At 46.9% G+C, this 24039-nt stretch overlaps 1 protein-coding gene across 1 annotated transcript in view; it reads left to right on the forward strand.

Annotated features, from left to right (window-relative positions):
• Positions 1-2248: 2248 nt before the first annotated feature.
• Positions 2249-24039, forward strand: part of DCHS2 (dachsous cadherin-related 2) — a gene marked incomplete at both ends in the record, with an annotated part of 163519 nt that continues 141728 nt past the window's right edge. Inside the window, one exon of the mRNA XM_084245589.1 lies at positions 2249-4240. Within this exon, the coding sequence (XP_084101715.1) occupies positions 2249-4240 (1992 nt within the window). The remainder of the gene's footprint in view (positions 4241-24039) is intronic.

Genomic DNA, 24039 nt, shown 5'->3' on the forward strand with positions numbered 1-24039 from the left:
GACCTCATCTCATCCTAAATACCTCCCCAACTCTCCACTTCCTAGTACCATTACCGGGGTAAGGTTGCAATGTAAGATTTGCTTTTTGGGGGAGGCACAAACTTTCAGCTCAGAACAGATGCTGAAATCAGAGAGAAGACAGTGTGGCTGGATCCAGAGAAGTGGCTTGGGATGAGGCAGGCCACTTGGAGGACTCTGACAAGGAGTCTGAATTATAATACAGGTATAATGGAAATATATTGGCAATTTCTAATGACATGATTTGAATGAGCTTTCATCAGATGATTGCTTGAGAATTACTTACAAAGCCTGCAAGAGTGGAGGTGGGGGACTAGTAAGGGTAAGATTACAGAGGTGAAGGTTAAAGCATCTCTCACAATAAATATCCTTAATAATAAGGAAGCTTCATTGGTGAAGGAGGCTGATTTTATCCTCATAATATCTGCATTTACATGAAACATCTCCACTATAAAATACATCATTTTATTATTTTGTCAGATAGAGATGATGGTGTGGCTGAGGATTAGCAATTATATATAACTCCACTTATCTTACTGTCGCTGGGAGGAAACAATACGCAAGGCTCTTGGTTTTCCCTAAAGGAGGGCCAATGTATTTAGGAAATTAATTCTTTCCTTCAGCCTAAGTGCTAAATGGCAGAAACCATTTGCTAAATACGTTCAGCCATTCTTAAGATCAGAGTCTTTCCTGGGGCATTTATTTTTATTAGAGGCCATTTATCAATTTTTACGATGATTAGAGATAATTGAAGAGAACCTGCGACAGTGGCAATTTATTAGCATGGGGGTGGGGGGTTCAGACACAGGCTAGTTTTGGCAGCGCTACCCTACAGAGGCCCTGGCTGCAAACTTCCCCGCTCAGAGGCGGTGGCTGGAGCGCTGGGAGGTGGTCGGGGCTGGGGCGCGGGGCTGCTGCACGTCAATCAGCATCCTGAAACCGCTCGCAAGCGCTGTGATGACGCCGCATGCATAAAAAGTGTTCCCAAGCCGAACCTATTGTCATCCTGGGGGCAGAAGGGAGTGACAAGACGCGCACGCAGCGCGGACTGGTAGCGCGGCATAATAAAGCGTGTTTTGCACCATGTGTGCCACAGATTTCTCGGGGTTTCACGCAGGTTTTTCCAAGTTCCACACCCCTCTTCCCCTACACACCCCCCCAGCCCCCCGCCCTTCACGGCCACCCAGCCCCAGCTGTGCATAGGCCTTTGACTCCATCTGTCCTTCCATGGGGACGAGCCTCTCTCGCCAAATGGAGAACACAAGTTTGGCTCGCCAAAGTGATAGACCCCCGCCCTCTCCAGCCCGGGCCAAGCTTCAGCTGCAGAAGGGACCGTCCAGGGGGTGGAGGAGGGAAGGTCGGGGAGGGGCTGCACCTCTTACCTTCCCCACCCCCCGCCACTTTGCACGCCCAGCCTAGACCGACGCCCCGCCTGCGCGACCCCCAGGCCCACCCGGGTCTCCATCCCCGGCGCTTCCTCTTCTGCTCCCTTCTCGTTCCCTGGCACAGCCGCGAACGCGCCCTGCTGCAGAGCGGCGACTCGCAGGTGGGAGTTTGCCCTCGTGTGCGCCGCGTCACGCGGCGGGGAGGGCAGGGGAGGGGCGGGGAGGGCCCGCGGCCGCGGCCGGGTCGCTGGGGAGGCCGCGCCACCTCCCGCGCGGGAGCGGCGCACCCGGAGCTGCAGGCAACCCCGCCGCCCGGCCACCCTCTCTCCCCTCCTGCTCCCACCTTCCCTCCGGCCGGGCGCACGCACTCCCCGCCCCCCCGCCCTTACTCCACCCCCTTCCCCGGCCCGACCCCGGCGCTCTCCTGGTGTGTGCGCGCGCCTGAAATAATTGCATCCTTTTTGGCCAAAGAAATAATGCACCTGACTTTACCAGGGGGAAACAACCAGCCGAGCAGAACAAGGAACAGATGTAAAAGGAATAAAAGGAGAGAGAAACAGAGATGAGACCCGTTTAGAGAAGCCCCGGGGCTGAAGAGGGGCTGCTGCGGCGGAGGCTGCGAGAGCGCCGCTGTCTGCAGCAGCTCCGGGCGGAGACGCGCTCACCAGTTGCAGATGTAACCTCGGGAACTCCTCGGTCTGTTGGCGTGTTTGCCAAACAAAGTCCTTTCTTCTTTGGCTCCGACGCAGAAGACACTCGGGATTGTCTGCCACCCCTCCACGAGCTGGCACGTACCCGGGAGCCTTCCTAGGAGCTGGCGGAGCGAGAGCCCTTCTGGGCGCAGGATGGGCGGCCGGGGTCTGCAGCCGGGGACGCCCGCGGGGAAGCGCCCCGTGCGCAACGGGACAGGGTCCCCCGGCGGCGGCGCCCGGGCGCAGCGCCGGCTGCTCGCGCTCTTGGTGCACGCGTGGCTGTGGGCGGCCTCGGGCTGCTCCGCGCAGGTGTTCAACCTCAGCCTCTCCGTGGACGAGGGGCTTCCCCCGGACACCCTCGTCGGCGACATCCGCGCTGGGCTGCCGGCCGCGCAGCAGCAGGAGGGGGGCGGCTTCTTTCTGTCCGAGGACTCCGACGACTCCCCGCTGCTGGACGACTTCCACGTGCACCCGGACACCGGCGTCATCCGCACCGCCCGGCCCCTGGACCGCGAGCGGCGGGACCACTACAGCTTCGTGGCCGCCACGCTGCTGGGCGCCGTGGTGCAGGTGGACATCCGCGTCAACGACGTGAACGACCACTCGCCGCGCTTCCCCAGCGACTCCCTGCGCCTCGACGTGTCCGAGCTCAGCCCGCCGGGCACCGCCTTCCGCCTGCCAGGGGCGCGGGACCCCGACGCCGGGCTGTTCGGCACGCAGGGCTACACGCTGGTGCACGCGCCCCGCCTGCCCGAGGACCCCGCGGGACCCCTCTTCCAGCTGCGCTACGGGGCTCGGGGGTCGCCGCCGGCGTCGCTGTCCTCGTCGCCCCTGGAGCCCCTAGACCTGGTGCTGCTGCGGCGCTTGGACCGGGAGGTGACAGCGACGCACGAGCTGCAGATCGAGGCGTGGGACGGCGGCCGCCCGCGGCGCACGGGCCACCTGCGCGTGGAGCTGCGCGTGCTGGACGAGAACGACAACCCGCCGGTCTTTGAGCAGAGCGAGTACCGCGCGGCCGTGCGCGAGGACGCGCCCCCGGGCGCCCCGGTCTGCCGCGTGCGCGCCACCGACCCGGACCTGGGGCCCAACGGCCTCGTGCGCTACAGCCTGCGCGCCCGCCAGGCGCCCGGGCCGGGGGGCAGCGGTGGCCCCCGGGGCGACGCGGCCTACTTCGCGGTGGAGGCGCTGAGCGGCGTGGTGAGCGTGCGGCGGCCGCTGGACCGCGAGGCGCAGGCCTGGCACCAGCTGGTGGTGGAGGCCCGCGACGCCGGCGCGGAGCCCGAGGTGGCCACCGTGCGCGTGTCCATCGCCGTGCTGGACGTGAACGACAACCCGCCCGCCATTCACCTGCTCTTCCTCACCGAGGGAGGCGCTGCCCGCGTGTCGGAGGGCGCCCGGCCGGGGGACTACGTGGCTCGAGTCTCGGTGTCCGACGTGGACGGCGGCCCAGATGGACGAGGAGAGGCCGCGGGCGAACTGGGGGTGGGTCTGGGAGGCGGGAGCGTCTCGCTGTCCTTGGACGGCGGGGAGGGAGCCTTTGCCTTGCGAACTGGAGGCTCCCCGGGGGTATTTTTCCTTTGCGTGCAGGGGCCGCTGGACAGGGAGAGCCGAGACCTGTACGCTTTGCGGCTGGTGGCCACGGATGCGGGTTCCCCGCCGCTGAGTACGGAGGAGACTCTGCTGCTCAGGGTGGCCGACCTCAACGACCAGCCCCCTCTGTTCAGCCAGGAGCATTACCGGGCCTCGGTGTCTGAGGCTGCGGCCCCTGGCACCCCGGTGGTGTGGGTCAGCGCCTCCGATGCCGACGAGGCTGGCACCGACAATGCTCGTCTGCGCTACGCGCTGGTGCACCTCGAGGCTGGCTGCCACCCGGAGGACGCGGGCCCCGTGACGGAGTGTGAACCTTCATTCACCATGGATCCTGAGAGTGGTGTCATCAGCACCTCCCGGAGGCTGGACCGGGAGGTCCAGGAGGCAGTAGAGCTGAGGGTGGTGGCCCAAGACCTCGGGGAGCCCCCGCTCTCCGCCACCTGCCTGGTGAGCATCGCTGTGGCCGACGTGAACGACAACGAGCCTGTTTTCCTGAGGCAGGTGTACAATGCCAGCCTGCTGGAGCATACCCCGGCTGGTCACTGTTTCCTGCAGGTGAGTGGCAAGGCCTGTGGTGGACCACAAGGCCTGGAAAGGGAAGATGAGGTTGTGGTTCTGTCCAGGGAAAGAGGACAGTGAACAGTGGCGGGGATGGTTGCACCTGGCTTCTGAAGAGGGGGGGCTCTGTTCTTCCAGTACAGCAAGGTGAAAGGGTGCTCTCAGGTCACCTAACCTTGCTGCGAGGGGCTTGGCCTCAGCGATCTCTAAGGTCCTGGCGACTTCTCATAATGTTTGGATTTGGACTTTGGTGCTGGCTGGATGTCCTTTGTGCTGGGCAAGTGAACACCCAGTCAGCTGGTGGGGCGGGGGAGGGAACCACAAATCTTTGCCAAACACCATGTGAATAGTTTGCGCATCATCAGTGGGCATCATAGTAGAGATGTCCCCTGTGGTATCCCAGGAAAATAAAGTGGCCTCACAAGCGAGTTTTTCAAATACACAAGAGTGTATGCCTTTACACATTGGAGTATACTGAGGAACTATCCAGGGACTTATATATTTTCCCCCCTCCTTCAGAAGCAGGAAGGCTGGCTGAGGACACCCAGTCACTTTTATTAGTTGTGGGCTGAGCCCCCACGGTGCCCTCCTCACTCAGAGGGGTAGAGGGGGCACCATCACCCTCTATGAAAGGAAGCTTTCTTCCCTGCTTTGCTTTGTAGAGTTTTGATGTCTCCTTCACTCTCAGAACATTGTGTTTTGAGCCTTTCTAGCACCTCTCTACTATTGCTTCTGATTTCCTGCCATCTGAAGTCAGTTGGCAAAGTGGGTTTCCAGGGTATATTTATTTACTCCAAGATAGCTTGAGTAAATATATAGAGCTACATCATTCAGACGGATGGGTGCAGCTCTAAAGCTTTGGGGGTGTCTTAAGTCCTCTTGTGCTCATGTCCTGGCTCTCAGTGGGGTGAGGCTTTAGCTCTTATAGATCACATTTCAAATAGTAACTGTTAGATAAGTAAGATATTCCATATTGTAAAAGTGAGTTTCAAGACAGCTTCTGCCTTTTTAATCCTTTGACTCTGTGAGCAGGAGCAATCTGTCATATTCACATGCATAATGGGCAACTCTTTGAGTTACCAGGTCATGAAGAGAAGGCTGGAAGGTCAGTTAATGTTTGCAGCTAAAACCAGCAAAGCCATAATGCCAGTAACACAGAGGAAGGCTCTTTATATCTCAAGTAGAGTTTGATAGGATGCAGGTTGACTGGTTCTCCTTCATTTGAGAGGGGGCCAGGCTTGGGAGTGACTTAGCTCAGGTCTGCCAACGTCCCATTGGCCAGCGTTCAGCTACATGGCCCCAGGTGTCCTCTATGGAGACTGAGAAGTATGGAGCTGGAGGAAGCCAGTGAGCACTGGTGGATTCTGCCATAGTTTCCTGTAGGGTGAATGGTTTTCAGGCTGTTCTGCCCTCCCACCATTAGGATTGCCCTGCCTGATGGGGCACCTGCAGTTGTTACATTGCTGTAAGCTGTGTTGTTTACTTTTGTGGGCCATGGCTCAGTATTGAGATATTCTGGGAGAGAAGCAGGAGAGAGGCAGGAGAGAGGCAGGAGAGGGAGAAGGGGAGAAAGAACGCCAGAGAACTCAGAATGAAGACTTGCCAGGGGCTTGGAGGCCTCCCGGCCTCCTGGCCCCTAGCACCCCTTCCTGCCGTGTACCTGGTTGCTGCACTACACTTAAAAGCTCAACAAACGCCTGAGAAAGCCACCCAGGGCCCAAGGACTCTCCTTTACCCTGTCTGGTCTGCTCAAATCATAGAAAACCTGCCCTGTGCCATCTTGCCCCAACAATTCCTGAAAAAGAAATCGTAAGTGAGAGGCTGAACTTGATGATTTCCAAAATTCCTTCCACCTGGAAGAGCCCAGTCTTGGTAGGAAATAGTGCAACTTGGCTGTGTTTGAAGGAAAATAACTGGGGTGGATTAATTGTGATTCTTTTGATAGAACCTGCCTTAAGGAGTTGTTTCTAATATTGGGAGAGGATTCTGCCAGAGGTGCGAGTTTATCCCGCTATTATGAATCGGTACGTGGTGACTCCATTATGATGGACTGAACTTGGCTGAAGCATAAGACTGCCTCTCCAAAGGCAGAAAGCCTTTACAAGTTGCCAAGTCCTGCTGCAGCTAGAATTAAATCATGCTGATTAGGATTTCTGCAAATTCCAGCCATCTAGCCACTCAAGACTGCAGAAACCCTCTTAGACTTGGGGGTCTCCTGTGAACTTGCTGTGTTCTCTAACCTCTCGGTCTCCTGCCTTCCAGGGAAGCCTCACAGGAGTATTTTCCAGCCTTGTCCTATCGCTGCACTTTCTTAGTCTTTCTCTGTCTTTCTCTATACCATGTTGTATAGCTAGTCTCCTCATCTAGCCCCGGGACTCATGGCCTCTCCTTTCTTTGAGGCTTTGATTGCATTATATCATGGCTTTATAACTATCCCTTCTTTTTGTGTTCTCTGCCAGGTTTCCCCCTTTAGATCTCATATCTGCTCCACTCTCCTTCATCAGATTCAAACAAAAACAAAATGAGAATCAGGGGGAAAAAAATGCCAAAGTTCTTTCCTACATTCCCTGCAGGGGGATTTAATACAGAATATAAGAACCTGAGTAACTGCCTGAGCTAAGTGCCCTCTAGCCTCTACAGGGCATTTCCAACCCTTGGGTGCTCTCCTGGATTTATGTGCCCTAGTTCCTGTGTCCCCATATGGAGAGCCCCGTCTTAAGAATCAACTCTCAGGCGCCCTCTCAGCTCTTCTGTCAGCGCGTCTTCATGGTCAAGGCAGAGAGGGGTGGCTAATTTAACCGCTGGGCCAGACCTTTACTCAGCACCAGCACCCCCCCACACAACACCCCCCTCCAGTGACATGGCGGCCCTTATAGCCCTTGCCGTGTAAGGTGTCTAGAGACACAGAGCTCCGTGAGGCGCACACTTGCCTCCACAGGCCCCAGTGCCTTGTTTGCTCACTTGCTCGCTTGCTCATTCATTTATTTAATGGACTAAACACTGGGCAGGGAACGCCGCCTGTCCCAGGAGCACCTGTCCCACGGCCGGACCTGGTCTTGGTGCTGGCGTGCAGCGGTGACAACAGGGACAAGGTCCCTCCATCCCCAGTGGTCCCGGTGCTGTTCCCTCCCTCTGCCCTCACTGCCCTCGAGGGGAGGCCACATGCCCTGCCACCCCTCGCCCACCATCGCTCCTGAACCCCCCCACTCTGACCTCAGCCCCACACTCCACTAAATAAATCCTGCCTCCCAGGCAGCTGTGCTCTTTCATTTCAGCCCCCGGGGGCTTTCGCAGCCATCACACCCTCATCCTCTCTACAGCGTTTTGGACTCTTGCCCACTGCCTCTTTCTGGAGCGCCTCTTCCTCACCTCCATTTGCCGCACTGCGTTTTCCCTTCTTGGCAGCTCCCCGTCCCTCTCGCGCCATCCCCAGCGCCTGTCTTCCCTCACTTCCCTCCTTCCTAGACTGCCTTCTTCGATTTCCAGAACATCAGCATTGGCATCTCCGGGGGCAGCCTCCTTTAGACACTCAGCTAACATCTCTGTCCCTTGGGGGGGGGGTGCGTCTTCCTGGATGTGTTTTGGGCACCTCAAAGCCAGTGATTCTGCATCCAAGTCCTGCCCCTTCTACCTTTCTCACTTTCTTCCCAAATTACATGAATCAGCTCCTTTTGGAAACTTTCCTGTTTCTGTTAGCACGTCCTTCCCACGCGTGTGTCTGTGAGTTTGGGGTGTGTCTGTGAGTGTGGGTTCACTGCTGGTTGGTCTCGTGGCATTTGTACTGCTGAGAACTACGAGGCTGACAAAGTCACGTCTCGTATCAATCGGTTGGGTGAAAAGCAGATTCCAAACTGGGGCGAGCGCCTGGCTGTGCTTTTTGCTGGTTGTCAGTGTGTGAGTGACTTTGAGGCGCCTGCCTGGGAGGGGTGCAGGGCCTGGACATTCAAGGTGGCACCTGCCATCTGGGCAGACACGAGAGAAGGAAAGCCTGACGGCTGCTGTGCTCCGGGCACGAGAAAAGACCAACCTACATCTTGTTGCAGATTCATTTGATCTTGGTGGAATTCCTTCCAGTGACTAACCCCGAGACGTGAGTGAAGTCTTTCAAAATGTGTTAGCGTTGATCTGTACTGTGGAGGTAAAGCCGGAGGACCCCACAGTGGTGTGATGTAAGCAAGGATTACTCATTGGTGCTGTCAAAGTGTTGGTCAAAGAGCCACTCTCCCTCCAGGCCTGAATGCTTGGGGAAGGCGGACACCAGCCGGTGAAGCTGAGGGGGGCTTTCTTGGAAGATGTCAAGGGCTTTTCTCCATGAAGCTCTCTTCATGGCAGCTTCAGAAGTCAGAGACTTCAAAAGGTTTTAGGAAACCTCAGACTGCTCTGTCCCTTTGCCTGGACCACCACGCCTTCAGATTCCTGCCACTTACCCTTTATTTGTACCCGTTGGCATCACCCTAGTTCTGTCCAGCGTAGCTTCTTGTTTTCCCTTCCCTTTTCTTCAAACTGCGGAGACTGGAGGCACATCTCAAATGCTCCCTCCTCCCACCAGATGCGTCTTCTCCTGCCCACCCTCTCCCCAGTGTTGCTGACGCAATTAGTAAAACAAAGTATTGCGAGTACGAAGGAGCGCCTTCCCAGGCTGTTCAGAACCGGCCTCCCGGGACATGTCACTCTGGCATGTGGATCATTTCCAGCAGAGGTCAGTTGAGGTGCAACAGGCTCACAAGGAACTGTTTCTACTCCCTTAACTACCCAGAGGAATAAACATGGGTGCTGTGGCCCAGGATTAGTGTTTACCAGAAATAACTTTTCTCTAGGAAAAACCTATCCTTATGGCAGGGCCAACATCTAATTACATCGAATGATCACCTGTTCCACATCACCCGTGATCCCGCCCACCCCCACCCCATCTTAATATACATCCCTCAGCTTAATATACATCCCCTCATTTTGCCCCATGGACTTTGGCGCCTACACCTATGTCGATTCCCCATCTGTATGTTATTAGATATTTTCTTTTCTCCTCTAATCTCCATGATGTTAATTTGATTGCTTGACCAACCTGAGAAGACCCAGAAGGGTGAGGAAAATTTTCCTCCTCCTTGATCACATGAAGAGGTAGTAATCTGGTATTTGAGTCCCCTGCGACTCTGAGCGCCGCCAGTCTCACTGTATATATAATCTCATCTACCAGAGTGATAATTTTGCTGAATTATTATTGAAGAGCGACAGAGTGAAAAGTAATCTAGTCACAGGTTTTATGTTTTCCCATTTTATTTGTGTATATATTAATTTTATCATAAAGTCTGCTTCCTCATCTATTATCATTGATCCTTTGGCATTTTATGGTCTGAAATGTATTGCTCATCCTGTATCTTTTTGTCGTCCCCCTTCAGTACTACGGTGTTCTCACTGTTTACTGTACCTGTCTAGGTCAAAGCATGCACTGGCTGTGATGGGCATGTGAGTGTATTACCTGTGTCTGTCTGTCTTCTCAGCTCCTTGGATGGGGCTGGCCAGACCCAGGCACACTCTGAAAGCATGTAAGATTTTCACAGCAGTGATTTGCACCTGTCTCAGGATAGTCTCCCCTCTCTCATCTCACCTGCTCACTCACCTTCACTATTGCCCACCTCCTGCTGGCTGTGTGTCTTAGTTCCCAGCATGCACTATGCCTGCCTCTGGCATTGCTTTGATGCTGTGGTTAGGCACCCAGTATTGACTGTAGAATCTTCTCTCACACTTCACTTTGATTTCCTTCTCTCCCTGCCCCCACCTAACAGCCACTCAAGACCAGTGAGCCACTTTGACTTCCTTTCTCCTTTCATTGCTTGGGAGAGTTGATCAGATAGTTTGCGTATGTAACAGAGACAATATAACTTAGAGCCTCTGGGATGTATCTCTACTTACAATATAAGTTCCCAGTGCTTTGTCTAATTCTTGGTTCTAGAACTAAAGATGAATGACATTACATGGTAGGATGTTCATAGCTTTGAAGGTTACAATGGGGCTATATTTAGTGAAGGAAAATATAGACAGACTGTGGGGCTAGCGTGCTTGGGATTGAATCTCAGCTCCACAGTATGTGGCTGTGTGATCTTGGGCACCATGCCCATGCCACACTTTCTTCCTCTCAAAAATATGATTTACAACAGTGACAGCCAGATAGAGTTTTGAGTGGGTAATGAATTAATACATCTATGCTTCAAGCAATGCTTGACTCACAGAGTAAGTGCTTAATACATATTATATACTACTGAATGTTTAGTAAATAGGACTTCTAGAAGATGATGATGAAGAAACTTGTCTGGTCTGGCAAAAGTTGAGGACTAATTAAAACTGACATTTAAAATAAAGCTTCCCTTGCTCTAAAAGATGGAAGAAGGAACATAAATAAATTTAAATTGTGTACTAAATTTTTAATTAGATGTGGATGTTTTTGGCAATGAAGGCAAAAATCTGTTTTACTTTGGATTCTTCTAACATCCTCCTTATGGGCTTATAGAATCCTACCTGTCTTAAGGAACTTACAGACGATCTCTCACAAGTGATCTTTGCCCCCACCCCACCCCCTTATAAAGTAGTGTGAGGGTCAGAGAGAGACAGGACGGTACAATGTGGGCAGTGCCAAGAGCCTCAGATGAGTCCTCATCCTCATGTGTCCTCAGAGCTTGGCCTCGGGTGTGTAGGGCATGGCTGTTTGATAAAGCATCTTAATGCCTCTTTTTTATTTATTTATGCATACACGAACTGGGGTGCTGGCCAGAGTTGTGGGGGGTGAGAAGATTCACCAGGGACAGAGTGGGGAACAGAACAGCAAGACTGACTGACATACACTGCTGAGGGGAGCAGCGGGCAAGTCAGGAGTGGTCTGCTGCATCATGTGGGTAGCTCCCTGGCTGGCCAAGGATTGAACTCGTGCTGCAGTGGCTGTGGATAGCTTCATAGGTTTCATCTTAACCCCTTGCGCCACCAGAGAGGCCCACATCTTAATGTCCTTTATTCTGTTTACCAGACATAACTCTTTGAGATATTTTATTGAGACAGGTTGGACAAAGACAGCACTGAACTTGGACTCTGAAAACTTTGGTTCCAATTCTCACTCATCATTTACTATCTCTGGTCACTTTTCTGGCCACAGCTTATCCACAAAATGTGTGTTAACCAGGGATCTCCAGAGAAATAGAACAAGAAGAATACCCACCCTACCCCTTTCTCTCTTCCCCTCTCTCTCCCTCCCTCCCTCTCTCTCCTGGGTGTATGGGTGCATGCATCTATATCATTGAGGAATTGACACATGTGATTGTGGAGACTAAGAAATCCCACAGTCTGCCATCAACAAGCCTAAGACCCAGGAAACCAGTCATGTAATTATTCAGTCTGGGTCTGAAGGCCTGAGAACCAGAAGAATTGGTGGCATGAGTCTTTAAAGAGGGCAAGAAAAGACTAAAGGCCTAGCTTGTGCAGTGAGGCCAGAGTGAGTCACCCTCCCTGCCTTTTTGTTTTCTTCGGGCTCTCTGTGGATTGGATGCATTAGCAGCCACGCACCTTAGGAAGCACAATCTGTTTTTGTAGGTCCACCTGGTCGGTCAGTTGTTAACCTCATCCGGGAACCCCTCACAGACATATCCAGGAAGAATGTCTAGCCAGGGAGCTACCTGCCATCCTGTGGCCCACTCAAATCAACACGTGCAGTCAACCATCACACATCATAATTTATTTTAACAACGCATTGTTGTAAGGATTTAAGATCCTCCATACTATGTGATAGAAGGGGCTGGTGTGGCAAGAGTTAAGGAACTTTGGAGACGGGAAAGGTTCTTCATACAGTTGATCAGGACTCCCTAAAAGTCTGTGGTTTATATGTTTTTATTTTCAACCTGTCATGGGTGCATTCTACGGTAAGTGCCCATTTTTTTTAGAACAGAAAAATTTGTATCTCCTTTTGAGGCATGATTACCTCTAAAAGAGAGGCACTTAGCACGAATTCCAGAAAGTTGTTTTCAATAAGATTTCCTGTCTCTAAGGATTGAAGTCTGACAACAAATTAATTTTATTAACAACTAAACATCAGACTTCTACTAATGAGCCCCCTGCCTTCTAAATTATGAATTAAAAGTGAGCAACTATGGAAGTAATTCACACTTTCATAGCCCCTTAGGGAAATTATATTTAGATCAACTTTACAAATGCCAGGTTATTTCTTAAACTCTTGATTTAAAATCTTCATTTAAAAGAAATACGTGCTTTATGGTGTGGGTAGACCAGGTTAATATCACATCTAACATGAATTTTAATTAAAATTCTATTTAGGATCACGCAGTCCACATGAGGATAGTGCAGATCTTAGTAACTGTGCTCTTTATGGTTGCAATAATGAAGTCATGGAAGTAGTTTTGAAGACATGGAGGAGATAGCTCATAGAAAACATGCTGTGTCTGACAAAAGAAGACGCCCTTTGTTAGGGAAGCAGCTCACAAAGCAGCTAACCTTTGTTAGAGATGTGGCAGGTTTTTGATTAGTGATTGATTTGTGTAAAGTAAGGTTATAGGGTGACTTGCCTTGAATTTTAGCAAGGAGACATCAGGGGAACCAGGTCATGATACTGAAACTTGTAAATATGTTGCCAATGATGAGACCCTTGTCTTGGCCAAGGCTAGTGAGGTGTCACGGGAAGGGCAGTGTGGAGGCATTGTCATGGAGGAGTTGGACACCTCGAGGAAGGTGTCAGGGGAAATGTGGGGATGGAAATAAAAGATCATGTTCTATTTTCAGTCTGGAAAAAACTAGGCGTGAGAGTTTTGGGAACGGATACTCACTTAATTGAGTTTTTGCTATGTTGAGTATGAGTTAATGACCAGTAGTCCAGGGAAAAGAGATATTGACAGCTCTTTAGGTACACACTGCACGAGACAGCCTAAGGTTGTGTCATAAACTTGGACGTCATTGGATGGAGGTGACCCCACGTCCAGACTTTGTAAGCTGGAGTCATCCAGAACTGCTCCACCTTTAAATCTCAACTTATATCCTAGTCTCTGATCACAGCCTTCCAGCCTTTCTGCTTTCTCAGTCTTTGATTTGATTTACTTTACTTTTTGGACTTTACGTTTTCTCAGATTCCTTTTTTTCCCTCCTTATATAAAGCTCCTCTCCTTGCGTTAGTTCCCTTCCTGTCCAGCTGGAACAGATGCAGCAAATTAACTCCCAGTCTTCCATACCTGAAAACATCACAACGAATGGATCCTTTTTGCTCTGTGTACCCCCCCCCACCCCTCACTGCTGGACCAATTGCCTGTGAGGAATGGTGCTATGATGAGTGTATGGCGTCTGCTGGATCCTCAGTACTACTGGGCAATTTTGCTATTTTCACCATAGCATCTGCCCTACAATTTTACTTTTTAAGCATCATATCTTGTTCCTTTTGCTCTTTTCTTTGCAGGTATCACGCCTCTTACTCTGTTGAGTCCAGATGAAAACTCACTTGTATTTTTGCCTCCTACTGTCAGACTATTCTGTATCTGTGCCATTCAATCCCCAAGATAGGTGTCGCTCTGTCCAAATCAAACCACACTTCTCTGCTCTATATTTCACCTCTTCTGTCTTCTCTGACATTGCTTCTCATTGTTCCCTCTCTCCTCTCTCTCACATCCTAACTACTGTACTTGTTCTCATCAGCATAGAATATGCCTCTCCCATTGTGTGCAGCATTTATAAGTTAAGTCTATAGACAGACATCTTTCCCCCATTTGCTCATCTTCCTTCAGTGCTCTACTCTAAAGCGACTGATGTCTGCTCCCTGTTGTCCCATCTCTACCCAGGCCAGGCCATTGTTCAGAGCCCTCTCCCACTGGAAGAGGGTTCTGCAACTCTGTATCACCTCCTCCTTCAGTGTCTGGTCCCCCTTGAGAATAAATTCATTACCCTCCTTTTACTATTGATCAAAAGTGTTCCTTAGCATCTATTAGTGTCAAGAAGTTGTGAAGAAAATGTAGCTGCTAAAGTGTACGAACTGACAGGCAAGATTTCTTAGCATGACATCCTGTAATTGGTGGAAACCACTGGCATCTTTCATGTGGGAAGAAAGAGTCGAAGCAGTTCTGATTGGATATTTGACTAAACAGAAAAAAATGCCTGAATTTTGATTATTGTTTAAATCATCTTGATGCTTTTCAGACCAGGGCTTCTGGGCACACTGACCCTGCCTGTGTACACAGTAGGACACTAGGTCTGTCTTTCTTATAAATCTGTTTTGAACTTCCTTCTAAAAAGCCCGCACTGTAAGTTCATCTCAGGTTTTACCATTTTCCCATAAAAGCGCAGATCTTGGAGTGCCCACTGATGAAGTGTGTGGAAGCTTTTTAGTAGTGAGGATGGAAGAGTTTTACGCATTATTTCCAGGTGTCCTTGATTTGGACAGAGGAAGCGTGACCAAGAGGGTAAAAGCTTACCCTGTGAAGCCAGGTAGAACTGGGTTTAAATTTCAATTTCCTCATTTAGTAGCTTGACCTCTGAGAAGTCGCCAGACCTTTGTAAGCTTCACTGTTCTCACCCATAATGTAGGGATAATAATGGGATATACCCCACAGGGTTATTGTGGAGATCAGGTAAGAAGACAGCTGTCTAGCACCTGTCTCTGGTGAATCCTCTCACCTTTCCGCACCTCTAACCTATACCCCAGTTCTTGTATAAAAATAAATAAATCTTCAAAAAAAAAAAGGATAGAAATAGGATTGTGAACCTCAAATGATGCCCTGGGAAAGCATACAGTTTTAGTCACCATGGAGTGTGTCTAGGGCTTTCCCCAAGAGCCAGGAGTGTGTGAGCCTTGGTTTAAGATTCACGTAGACCAAGCAGCCCATTCTCAGATATGCTTCCATAGTTCATCTCAGCTCACACTTGCCAGTCCCATGAATCCTGTTATCTAGGTGCTACTCTGACCTTCCAAGGGTGAAGGTATTTGCCAAGAAATAGGCACAAGCACTTGGACTTTGTTTTGTTGCACTCATCTCCAGAACTGCACTCTGTCACCTGTGCCAGAGAAGGAGAAAAATATTATCATGTTGGGATATGATTGAATTGATAATGTGTCTTTGCCTTTTAATTGATTATCCTGAGAATTTCTCTTTCAGGAGTAGAGGTGGGGCATGGGCCAAATTGTGAAATAAGCCATTGAGAGGTTTTCAATAATTTCATTTATTATAGGAAATTTATAACAAAGTAGAAGAACATCAATTAAAACTTACTTGGATTCCTCTTTTAAGAAAGCTAAACAGGGCCTCCCCGGTGGCGCAGCGGTTGAGACTGGGTTGCGAAGCTGCCCACAGCCTCTGCAGGGCTGTGGGCTCAGTGGCCAAGGTTCCCACATGGCACACAGACCTCTCCTGCCCCCCACTGCTCCCCTCGGCAGTGTATTTCGTAGGTCTGCCTGTTCTGCTCTCTGCTCTGTCTCTGGTGAATTCTCTCTCCCTCCCGCACTTCTGCCTGTAGCCAGTGCTTGTATGAATAAATAAATAAATTTTTAAAAAAAAGAAAAGAAAGAAAGCCAAACAACACAAGTTATTTAATTTTGCATATGGGAGACTTTTTGAAAAAAATCTAAATACAAAACATATAACAGGACATTTACTGTTAAAATATTATAGTTAGAAGTAAATGTGAAACCTTTTTAGTTGTAATTTAAAGTGTTGTGTATACATTTGATATGTCAAGATTCTTTTTTTTTTTTTTTTTAAAGATTTGTTTATTTATTGAACAAGCACTGGGTACAGTCAGAAGCGCGGGAGGGTGAGAGAATTCACCAGAGCCAGAGCGGGGAGCAGAGCAGGCAGAAGGACCGAAGTACACTGCTGAGGGGAGCAGCGGGCGGCAGGAGAGGTCTGCGCGCCATGTGGGACCCTCGCCGGTGGCTGGGGATCTAACAGGCGCTGCAGATGCTGTGGGCAGCTTTCCAGCCCAGCGCTCAACCGCTGCGCCACCGGGGAGGCCCTATGTCGAGATTCTTTATGTAATCAACTAAATTATTTGTTTATGGTCACTTTATAGAAATTATTAGAATCTATGTTTCCTGTTTTAAATGGTAGTGATTTTTAATTTTTGAGTTTTTTGAATGATGTCTTGGTTTACTTCATATTAAATCCTGAGACAAAGATATATCATCCACTTGAGGCTTTGGGGAGATGAGCTGCGGGAAGTAGGGAAGACTCATGTAGCTCTGTGTTGACAAGTATAGAAAATGGAAAGAACAAACAGAACTCAAAGCCATTTCTAATCAATTTGACTACTGACAGATAATCTGAAATTCTGTTCCATACAAGAGGCTTTAAAAGCTTTTTACCTTAAATTACTCTGAAAATTTTGTTTTTCATTTAAACTGTGTAGTAACCACCATCGTTATGGGTAAGTTTCCAAAAAATTAAATATTATTTCTAACCTTACCATAAATGGGCTTGAACACTATTTGATTTTAAACAGTTGTCTGGTTAGCAACTGTTCATATTGTATATACTCCTCTTGATTTCTACATTTGGAAACACAGAGGAAGCTATTGTTTACATAGAGATTGACTTGTCTAGATCTTAAGACCGTCTGTTATAAAAGAACCAAGTCAAGAGGTAAAGAAGCAATCTAAGTTTATGCAGTATTTACTTTCCTTTGAAGTATAGATTATTTTAAGTACTGAACTGTTAAAAATAATACAAAGACTTTTTCTGTTGCAATATGCGTAAACAAAAACACGGTATTTCAGAGCTGGCAGATACTTTATTTCCTGGACTCATGTTCCAAGAATGAGAATCTTGTGTAAGATCTAATTGTCATGCTTATGTCTATTCCACTTCCATTGTCTCTTTCAGCATAAAGAAGAGAGGTTATAGGAAGGACAATTTATAAATTAATGTTTGAGTAATCTAGGTAATTGGTTTACTTACATTAAAAATGTAGGTTTTATGAATATTACAGCACACTCTTAATATAACAAGATGAATTTAGTAAGTTCTTAAGTCTGTTTTTGTTTTTTTGAAGATTTATTTATTCATGCATACAAGAGCTGGGGTACAGGCCAGAGGTGTGGGGGGTGAGAGGATTCACCAGAGACAGAATGGGGAACAAAACAGGCAGATTGACTGAAATACACCGCTGAAGGGAGCAGCGGGCACAACAGGAGAGGTCTGCTGCACCATGTGGGTTGCTCCTGGCCGACTGGGGATCGAACTTGTGCTGTAGAGGCTGCAGATTGCTTCATAGTGCAGTGCTTAACCCCCTGAGCCACCAGGGAGGCCCTAATTTCTTAATTTTTTTTAATATTTATTTATTTATTTATTTATTTATTTATTTATTTATTTATTTATTTGTATATTTATTTATACAAGCACTGGGTACAGTCAGAAGCGCGGAGGGTGAGAGAATTCACCAGAGCCAGAGCAGGGAGCAGAGCAGGCAGAAGGACCAAAGTACACTGCTGAGGGGAGCAGCGGGCGCAGCAGGAGAGGTCTGCACACCATGCGGGACCCTCCTCCGGTGGCTGGGGAGCAGCCCGGGATCAAACCAGTGCTGCAGAGGCTGCGGGCAGCTTTACAACCCAGCGCTCAACTGCTGTGCCACCGGGGAGGCCCCTCAGATTAAAAACTTAAGAACTTGGGCCTCCCCAGTGGCACAGCGGTTGAGCGCTGGGTTGCGAAGCTGCCCGCAGCCTCTGCAGTGCCGGTTCGATCCCCGGCTGCTCCCCGGCCACGGGAGGAGGGTCCCACATGGCGCGCAGACCTCTCCTGCTGCGCCCGCTGCTCCCCTCAGCAGTGTACTTCGGTCCTTCTGCCTGCTCTGCTCCCCGCTCTGGCTCTGGTGAATTCTCTCACCCTCCCGCGCCTCTGACTGTACCCAGTGCATGTATAAACAAACAAACAAACAAATAAATAAATAAATAAAATAAATGTCTCTTTAAAAAAAAAAAGTTTTTAATCTGAGCACAGGTTAAGAGAAAGATGTTTTTGGAAACATGATAATATTCAGTTTTGTCATATACACAGAGGATTATAATTGTGCTCTTATCTAGAATCATAATACAGTAAAGATACTTTGCTATTTCTCTAAATATTTTAACAATTAACAATTAATACTTTAATATTTAATGCACAGTTACTACTTTTTTTAATAATTTATGAGATAATTTTTTTGTCTTTTTAAGGACAGAGGTTGATTTTTCTTTATTTGAGAATATATTTTTCTATGACACTCTTTCTTTTCTCTCTTCCTGAGATTCCAAATCAACATACATTAGGCCTTTTCATCTGAGATCTTGCAATTATGTTCATTTTTCTTTTTAATAATTTTCTGTTCTTTAGATCAGATGGTTTCTATTGCTTTCTTTTCAAGTTCTTCATTTCTTGTTTCTCATCTTCACTCTGCTATGAAGCCTATCTAACACATTTATTTCAGATACTGCATTTTTTGTTTGTAGAATTTCCATTTTACTCTGTTTTATAGTGTTTTCTGACATTCCCTATCTTTTCATTCATTACAAGAGTGTCTTTCTTTACCTCATATAGGTGAGATAGAAACCTTAAAGCTTTTGTCTATGAATTTTAATATCTGGGTCATCCTGGGGTTGGCCTCTTTGTTTTCTTTTCCTCTTGAAAAATTGATCACATTTCCCTGATTATTTTATGTTGCATAATTTTGCATTGTATTCTGAATATTGTATGTGTGTTTTGTTGTGGAGACTCTGGATTATGTTGTATTCTTCTGAATAGTGTTGATACATTTCTTTGAAGTAGGCAATTAATTTGGTTGGATTCAAATTGCAAACTGATTCCTGCACACCAGTGCAAATATCACTTCAGTTATGTTTTTCTTTAAGTGGGCTGTTTGCAGTTAGCCTCACACATGTGTAGTTCAATAGTCAGTAGTCAGAGATTTGGGCAAAGTTTATGCACAGAATTTGGGACATTTTTTTTCTCTCAGAGTGCTTCTTTTATCTGGAATTTCTCTCTCACTCTACAATGGTTGTGGTTGCTTTGAATTCTGTCTTAATGTTCTTCAGCCAAGAAAGACTGTGGTGCTTTAGTCTCCATGACTCATGCCTTGAGTGATACCTGTCCTGAGGTAATAGGCTAAAACTAATGAATAAGTTAAAAATGGTAAATGTTGGGCCTCTCTGGTGGCACAAGGGTTAGTTAAGACACAACCTATGAAGCTATCCGCAGCCACTGCAGCATGAGTTCAATCCCAGGCCAGGGAGCAATCCACATGGTGCAGCAGGCCTCTCCTGACTTACCCACTGCTCCCCTCAGCAGTGTATTTCAGTCAGTCTGTCTATTCTGTTCCCCACTCTGTCTTTGGTGAATCCTCTCAACCCCTGCACCTCTGGCCTATACCCCAGTCATTGTATGCATAAATAAATAAATAAATAAATAGATATGCATAAAGATTGTATGCATAAATAAATAAATATTTTAAAAAAATGGTAAATGTTGGTGTGTTCCTCCATATTTTTGTCACTGTGTGGAAATCTCAATGCTTTTATTCAGCTCCCAGGCACTTTTGTTTACTTTTTTTTCCTGTTTATTCAGAATTTAAAGTTGTTGCTTGCACAGGATAAGTTTTTGTAGTAGGAGACTCAGTAATACCAGAAGCCAAAATTCTGCTATTTTGATAAATTCAAATTTCTGTTCATTTTAATGCAAGTAAGACGAGTAAGACTTAAATCAGTATAGTCTACAAGAGATTTTGGGGGAACATGGTAATACTTAGTTTTGTCAAGTGTACTGAAAAGAGTACACTTGTGCTTTTATCTAAATTCATAATTTCTTAAAGATACCTTGTTAATTATTTATCTAAAATTTTTAATAATTAATAATTCATATTTAATATTAAGTGATTAACATATGAAGTACAGTTACCATTTTTTTCTATAACTTTTCTGTTTAAGGACAAAGTTAATCTTTATATATAAGGAAATATTTCTATAGTTTGTTTTTCCTTTATTTTTAAATATATTTTTGTCTCACTATTTCTTTTCTCTGTTCCTGAGATTCCAAGTACATATATACCTTTTGATATGTGATGTTGAGATTCTCTGTTCATTTTTTTTTCAGTAATTTAATTTAATAGTAAAAGCCCTTTGAAAATGAAGCCTGTGGGATTTTTTTGAAAAGATTTATTTTATTTATGCATATAAGAGCTGGGGTACAAGCCAGAGGTGTGGAGGGTGAGAGAATTCACCAGAGACAGTGTGGGGAACAGAACAGGCAGATTGACCAAAGTACACTGCTGGGGGATCAGCAGATGAGTCAGAGAGGTCTGCTGTGCGATGTGGGTTGCTCCCTGGCCGGGGATCGAACTCTTGCTGCAGTGGCTGCAGACAGCTTCATAGGTTGCATCTTAACCCCTTGCGCCACCAGGGAGGCCCAAGCCTGTAGAATTTTACTGTATATATTAGGTTATGCTTGAATGGCAGCTAATGAAGGCATGTATGTACGTACATATTATGTATACATATACACATTATATATAATTTACATGTGTAATATATATAGCCATGGCATAGCTGCAATGGCTTATTGATTTGATATTTTGGCTAAATTCATGTTACTAGTAGTAAATGTTAACAGTTTAAATCATTTAAGCATATTATAGTTTTTCCCAAGCTCATAAATAAATTTCATGTATTTATAGCTTAAGAATCTAATTGAACAATGATAATGCTGCATTAAAAAGTAGACATAGAAATCAGCTTCATGAATTAGATGATAGTATTTCCCACCACGCTTGGGTTTGGCTGAGACGTGAAGGACGAGTAATTCCTGTGACACATTTGAGGAAAATCCGTCCTCACCAAATCCTGTTCAGATGCTTGTCTAAAGAACCAGATGGGAAGTAGAATTGGTGTGTTTCTTCTTTTTTGTAAATCAAAACTCTGGAGCCCAAATACCTCAATTATCACTTGCTAAAAGCATTGTTCTCTTAAGTTAGAACTTGACAATTTCCTTTGATGGTTACTTTCAAAATCATCTGCATCCTGGGTCTCATTATATTACTTCCATTAAAACCATCAATGACTCTGCTCTCGTTGTAAGAGCACATTTAAATCCTGTTTAGTCCATCTGCCTGCCTTTATGCCCTTGTTCCAAGGAACGCCTCCTGACCCCTTCATCTTTCCTGAAGGCAGCATGCTCTTTGCTTGCCTCAGACCTCTACTCTGTCTGGGTACTGAATGTTGTGTTCCTCCCCATACTTCCAAATCCATTTGTTGAAGCCCTAATCCCTCAGTGGTATTATTTGGAGGTAAAGTCTTTGGGAGATGACTTCGTTTAGATGAAGCCATAGCTTTTATTTTTATTTTTTTAATATTTATTTAAGCATACAAGAGCTGGGGTACAGGCCAGAGATCAGAGGGTGAGAGGATTCACCAGAGACAGAGTGGGGAACAGAACAGGCAGATTGACCAAAGTACACTGCTGAGGGGAGCAGCGGGCGAGTCAGGAGAGGTCTGCTACGCCATGTGGGTTGCTCCCTGACTGGCTGGGGATCAAAGTCATGCTGCAGAGGCTGCAGATTGCTTCATAGTGTGGTGCTTAAACCCCTTGCGCCACCAGGGAGGCCCCATGGCTTTCTTATTAATCTCCCATAATGGAATTAGTGTTGTCATAAAAAGGAGACCAGAGTTCACTCCTACCCTTTGAGGAAGTAACCAGAAAGTGGCCACCTCCAAGTCAGAAGAGGGCTCTCACCAGAGCCCTATGGTGCCGGGACCCTTATCTCAGACTTCTACCCTCCAGAAGTGTGAGAAATAATTTCTGCTCTTTCAGTCAGTCAGTCTGTGGTATTTCCTTAGCACAGCCTGGGCTCACTAAGACTCTGGTTCTTCCCTTTGCATGAAATATGCTCTCCTTGAGGGCTCTGGCCGGGCATCTCCACTCCACTGGCATACAAGAGCTGGGGTACAGGCCAGAGATCAGAGGGTGAGAGGATTCACCAGAGACAGAGTGGGGAACAGAACAGGCAGATTGACCAAAGTACACTGCTGAGGGGAGCAGCGGGCGAGTCAGGAGAGGTCTGCTACTTGTTCCTTGAAAATATTCTTCCTTGACTACTCGAGCTCTACCGTCACCACTGTTAGTTAAGACCCTTTTTATAAATACCCCGAGAGTGGACACTCTCAGTCTGCAAGTCCCCTTCTGCGGCGAGCTCCACGTAGGTCATCCCCTCCTGCTCACTGTCAGCTGCGGGAGGTGATGGCGGAGACCTCATCCATCTTGCTTACCTCTGCATGGTTGCTAAGATGCCTGCACAGCCACAGGAAGGCCTGGTCAGTAATAAGATGGAATGACCTGCGTGCAATCCACGTACAAGAGCATCGGCTGCTCTCAGGAATTGGGCGCAGCCTGTAGAGTCCTCAGCTTTCTGGAAAGCAGTGTGGTGTCAGAGCATCGACCATAAACATTATAATATGGCGAAACAGTTACTATCCCTTTTATGTTGTAATTTAGTACCAGACAGTTCTTGTTTCATGTGAAAAAAATCCTCTTTTCGGTGCCTCTTTCTATTGTCAGAACACGATGCCGTGAATTTTGCACATTAGTGGAAATAGTGCTGGTCTTTTTATTTCCTAAGTGTCTCGAGTTAACAATCGACTGCTTGGTCCTCTGAGCTGTCTTCACAAGACAACTATGTCTCCCGTGCTTTTCCAAAGATACAGGGAACTGATTTGAGAATATAGCAAGTCTAACTTGTTAGTTTATTTTGTCTGTTCTCTAATGTGAAAAATAAGTAAACCGGGTTGAAACTTAACAAAAAACAACTATGGTAGATACATTTCCTTTTTATTTTTAGGAGGAATGCCAATATCATACAACACATTTCTAAATTCTTTTATGCAGAACACGAGCTGGTTTATTCATGGTTATGTGCTTAGTGGGTGACAGCCAGTGGGAAGAGCAAAATGCACTTGCTCTGTCTGGCTCTGCGTCTTACAAGCTGTGTTCTTCAAACCTCTTATTATTCACCTGGAAAATGGGATCATAACATGTACCTTCAAGGGTTACTTTGTGAATCAAAGGTAATATATTTCAAACACTAGCACATAGTAAGTATTTAAAAAGTCAGGTCATAACTATTTCTTACAAGTGAGACATGGAAACTCAACCAGACATTATTCTTAAAACTTGTTCTTTATGGGCTGGGTGAGATTTTTGCCCAAAGTGATGTGTGCAATATTGACGACGTAAGTGCAGATAGAACGCTCGCCTCTGTCTGCAGGATTAATTTTTCTTATCTGCTCTGACTTGCTAGGATTTACTCATCCCGTCCTGACAAATAATGAGATTGGATTTGGCTACCAGCCGTACATCCTAATCCCGAGAAAAACTAATTTAAGATATGGCAGCATTAAATGCAAAATGTGTGACTAATTTATTCCTTTAAGATTTCAGCTTATCAACTATATGAACATACCCTTAACTTTATATTGCTTTTTGAGAATTAATTTATAGCCTTAATAGGCTGTCATTTTGCATGCATATTTAGTATGTGTATTTAGAACTCCTTATTAGCAGGCATTTATATATGAACCAGAGTTCAGAATACTCTGAAATATCAAGACTTCAGTTTAACTTACATTTTTTCCTCCTTTTTGATTTTGTTTGGCTTGATCACTTACATTTAGAGTTAAATACATGAATTTACAAAAGGTACGAAGTACATTGTTTGACATTTATAAAGAATACAAAAAAGGATCTCATTTCTTTGCTGAAAAAGGACTAACCTGGAAATTATAATGTCTAGTGCTTTTAAAAATATTAACA

Source organism: Talpa europaea (assembly GCF_964194135.1).
Source record: "Talpa europaea genome assembly, chromosome: 10".
Lineage (NCBI taxonomy): Eukaryota > Metazoa > Chordata > Mammalia > Eulipotyphla > Talpidae > Talpa > Talpa europaea.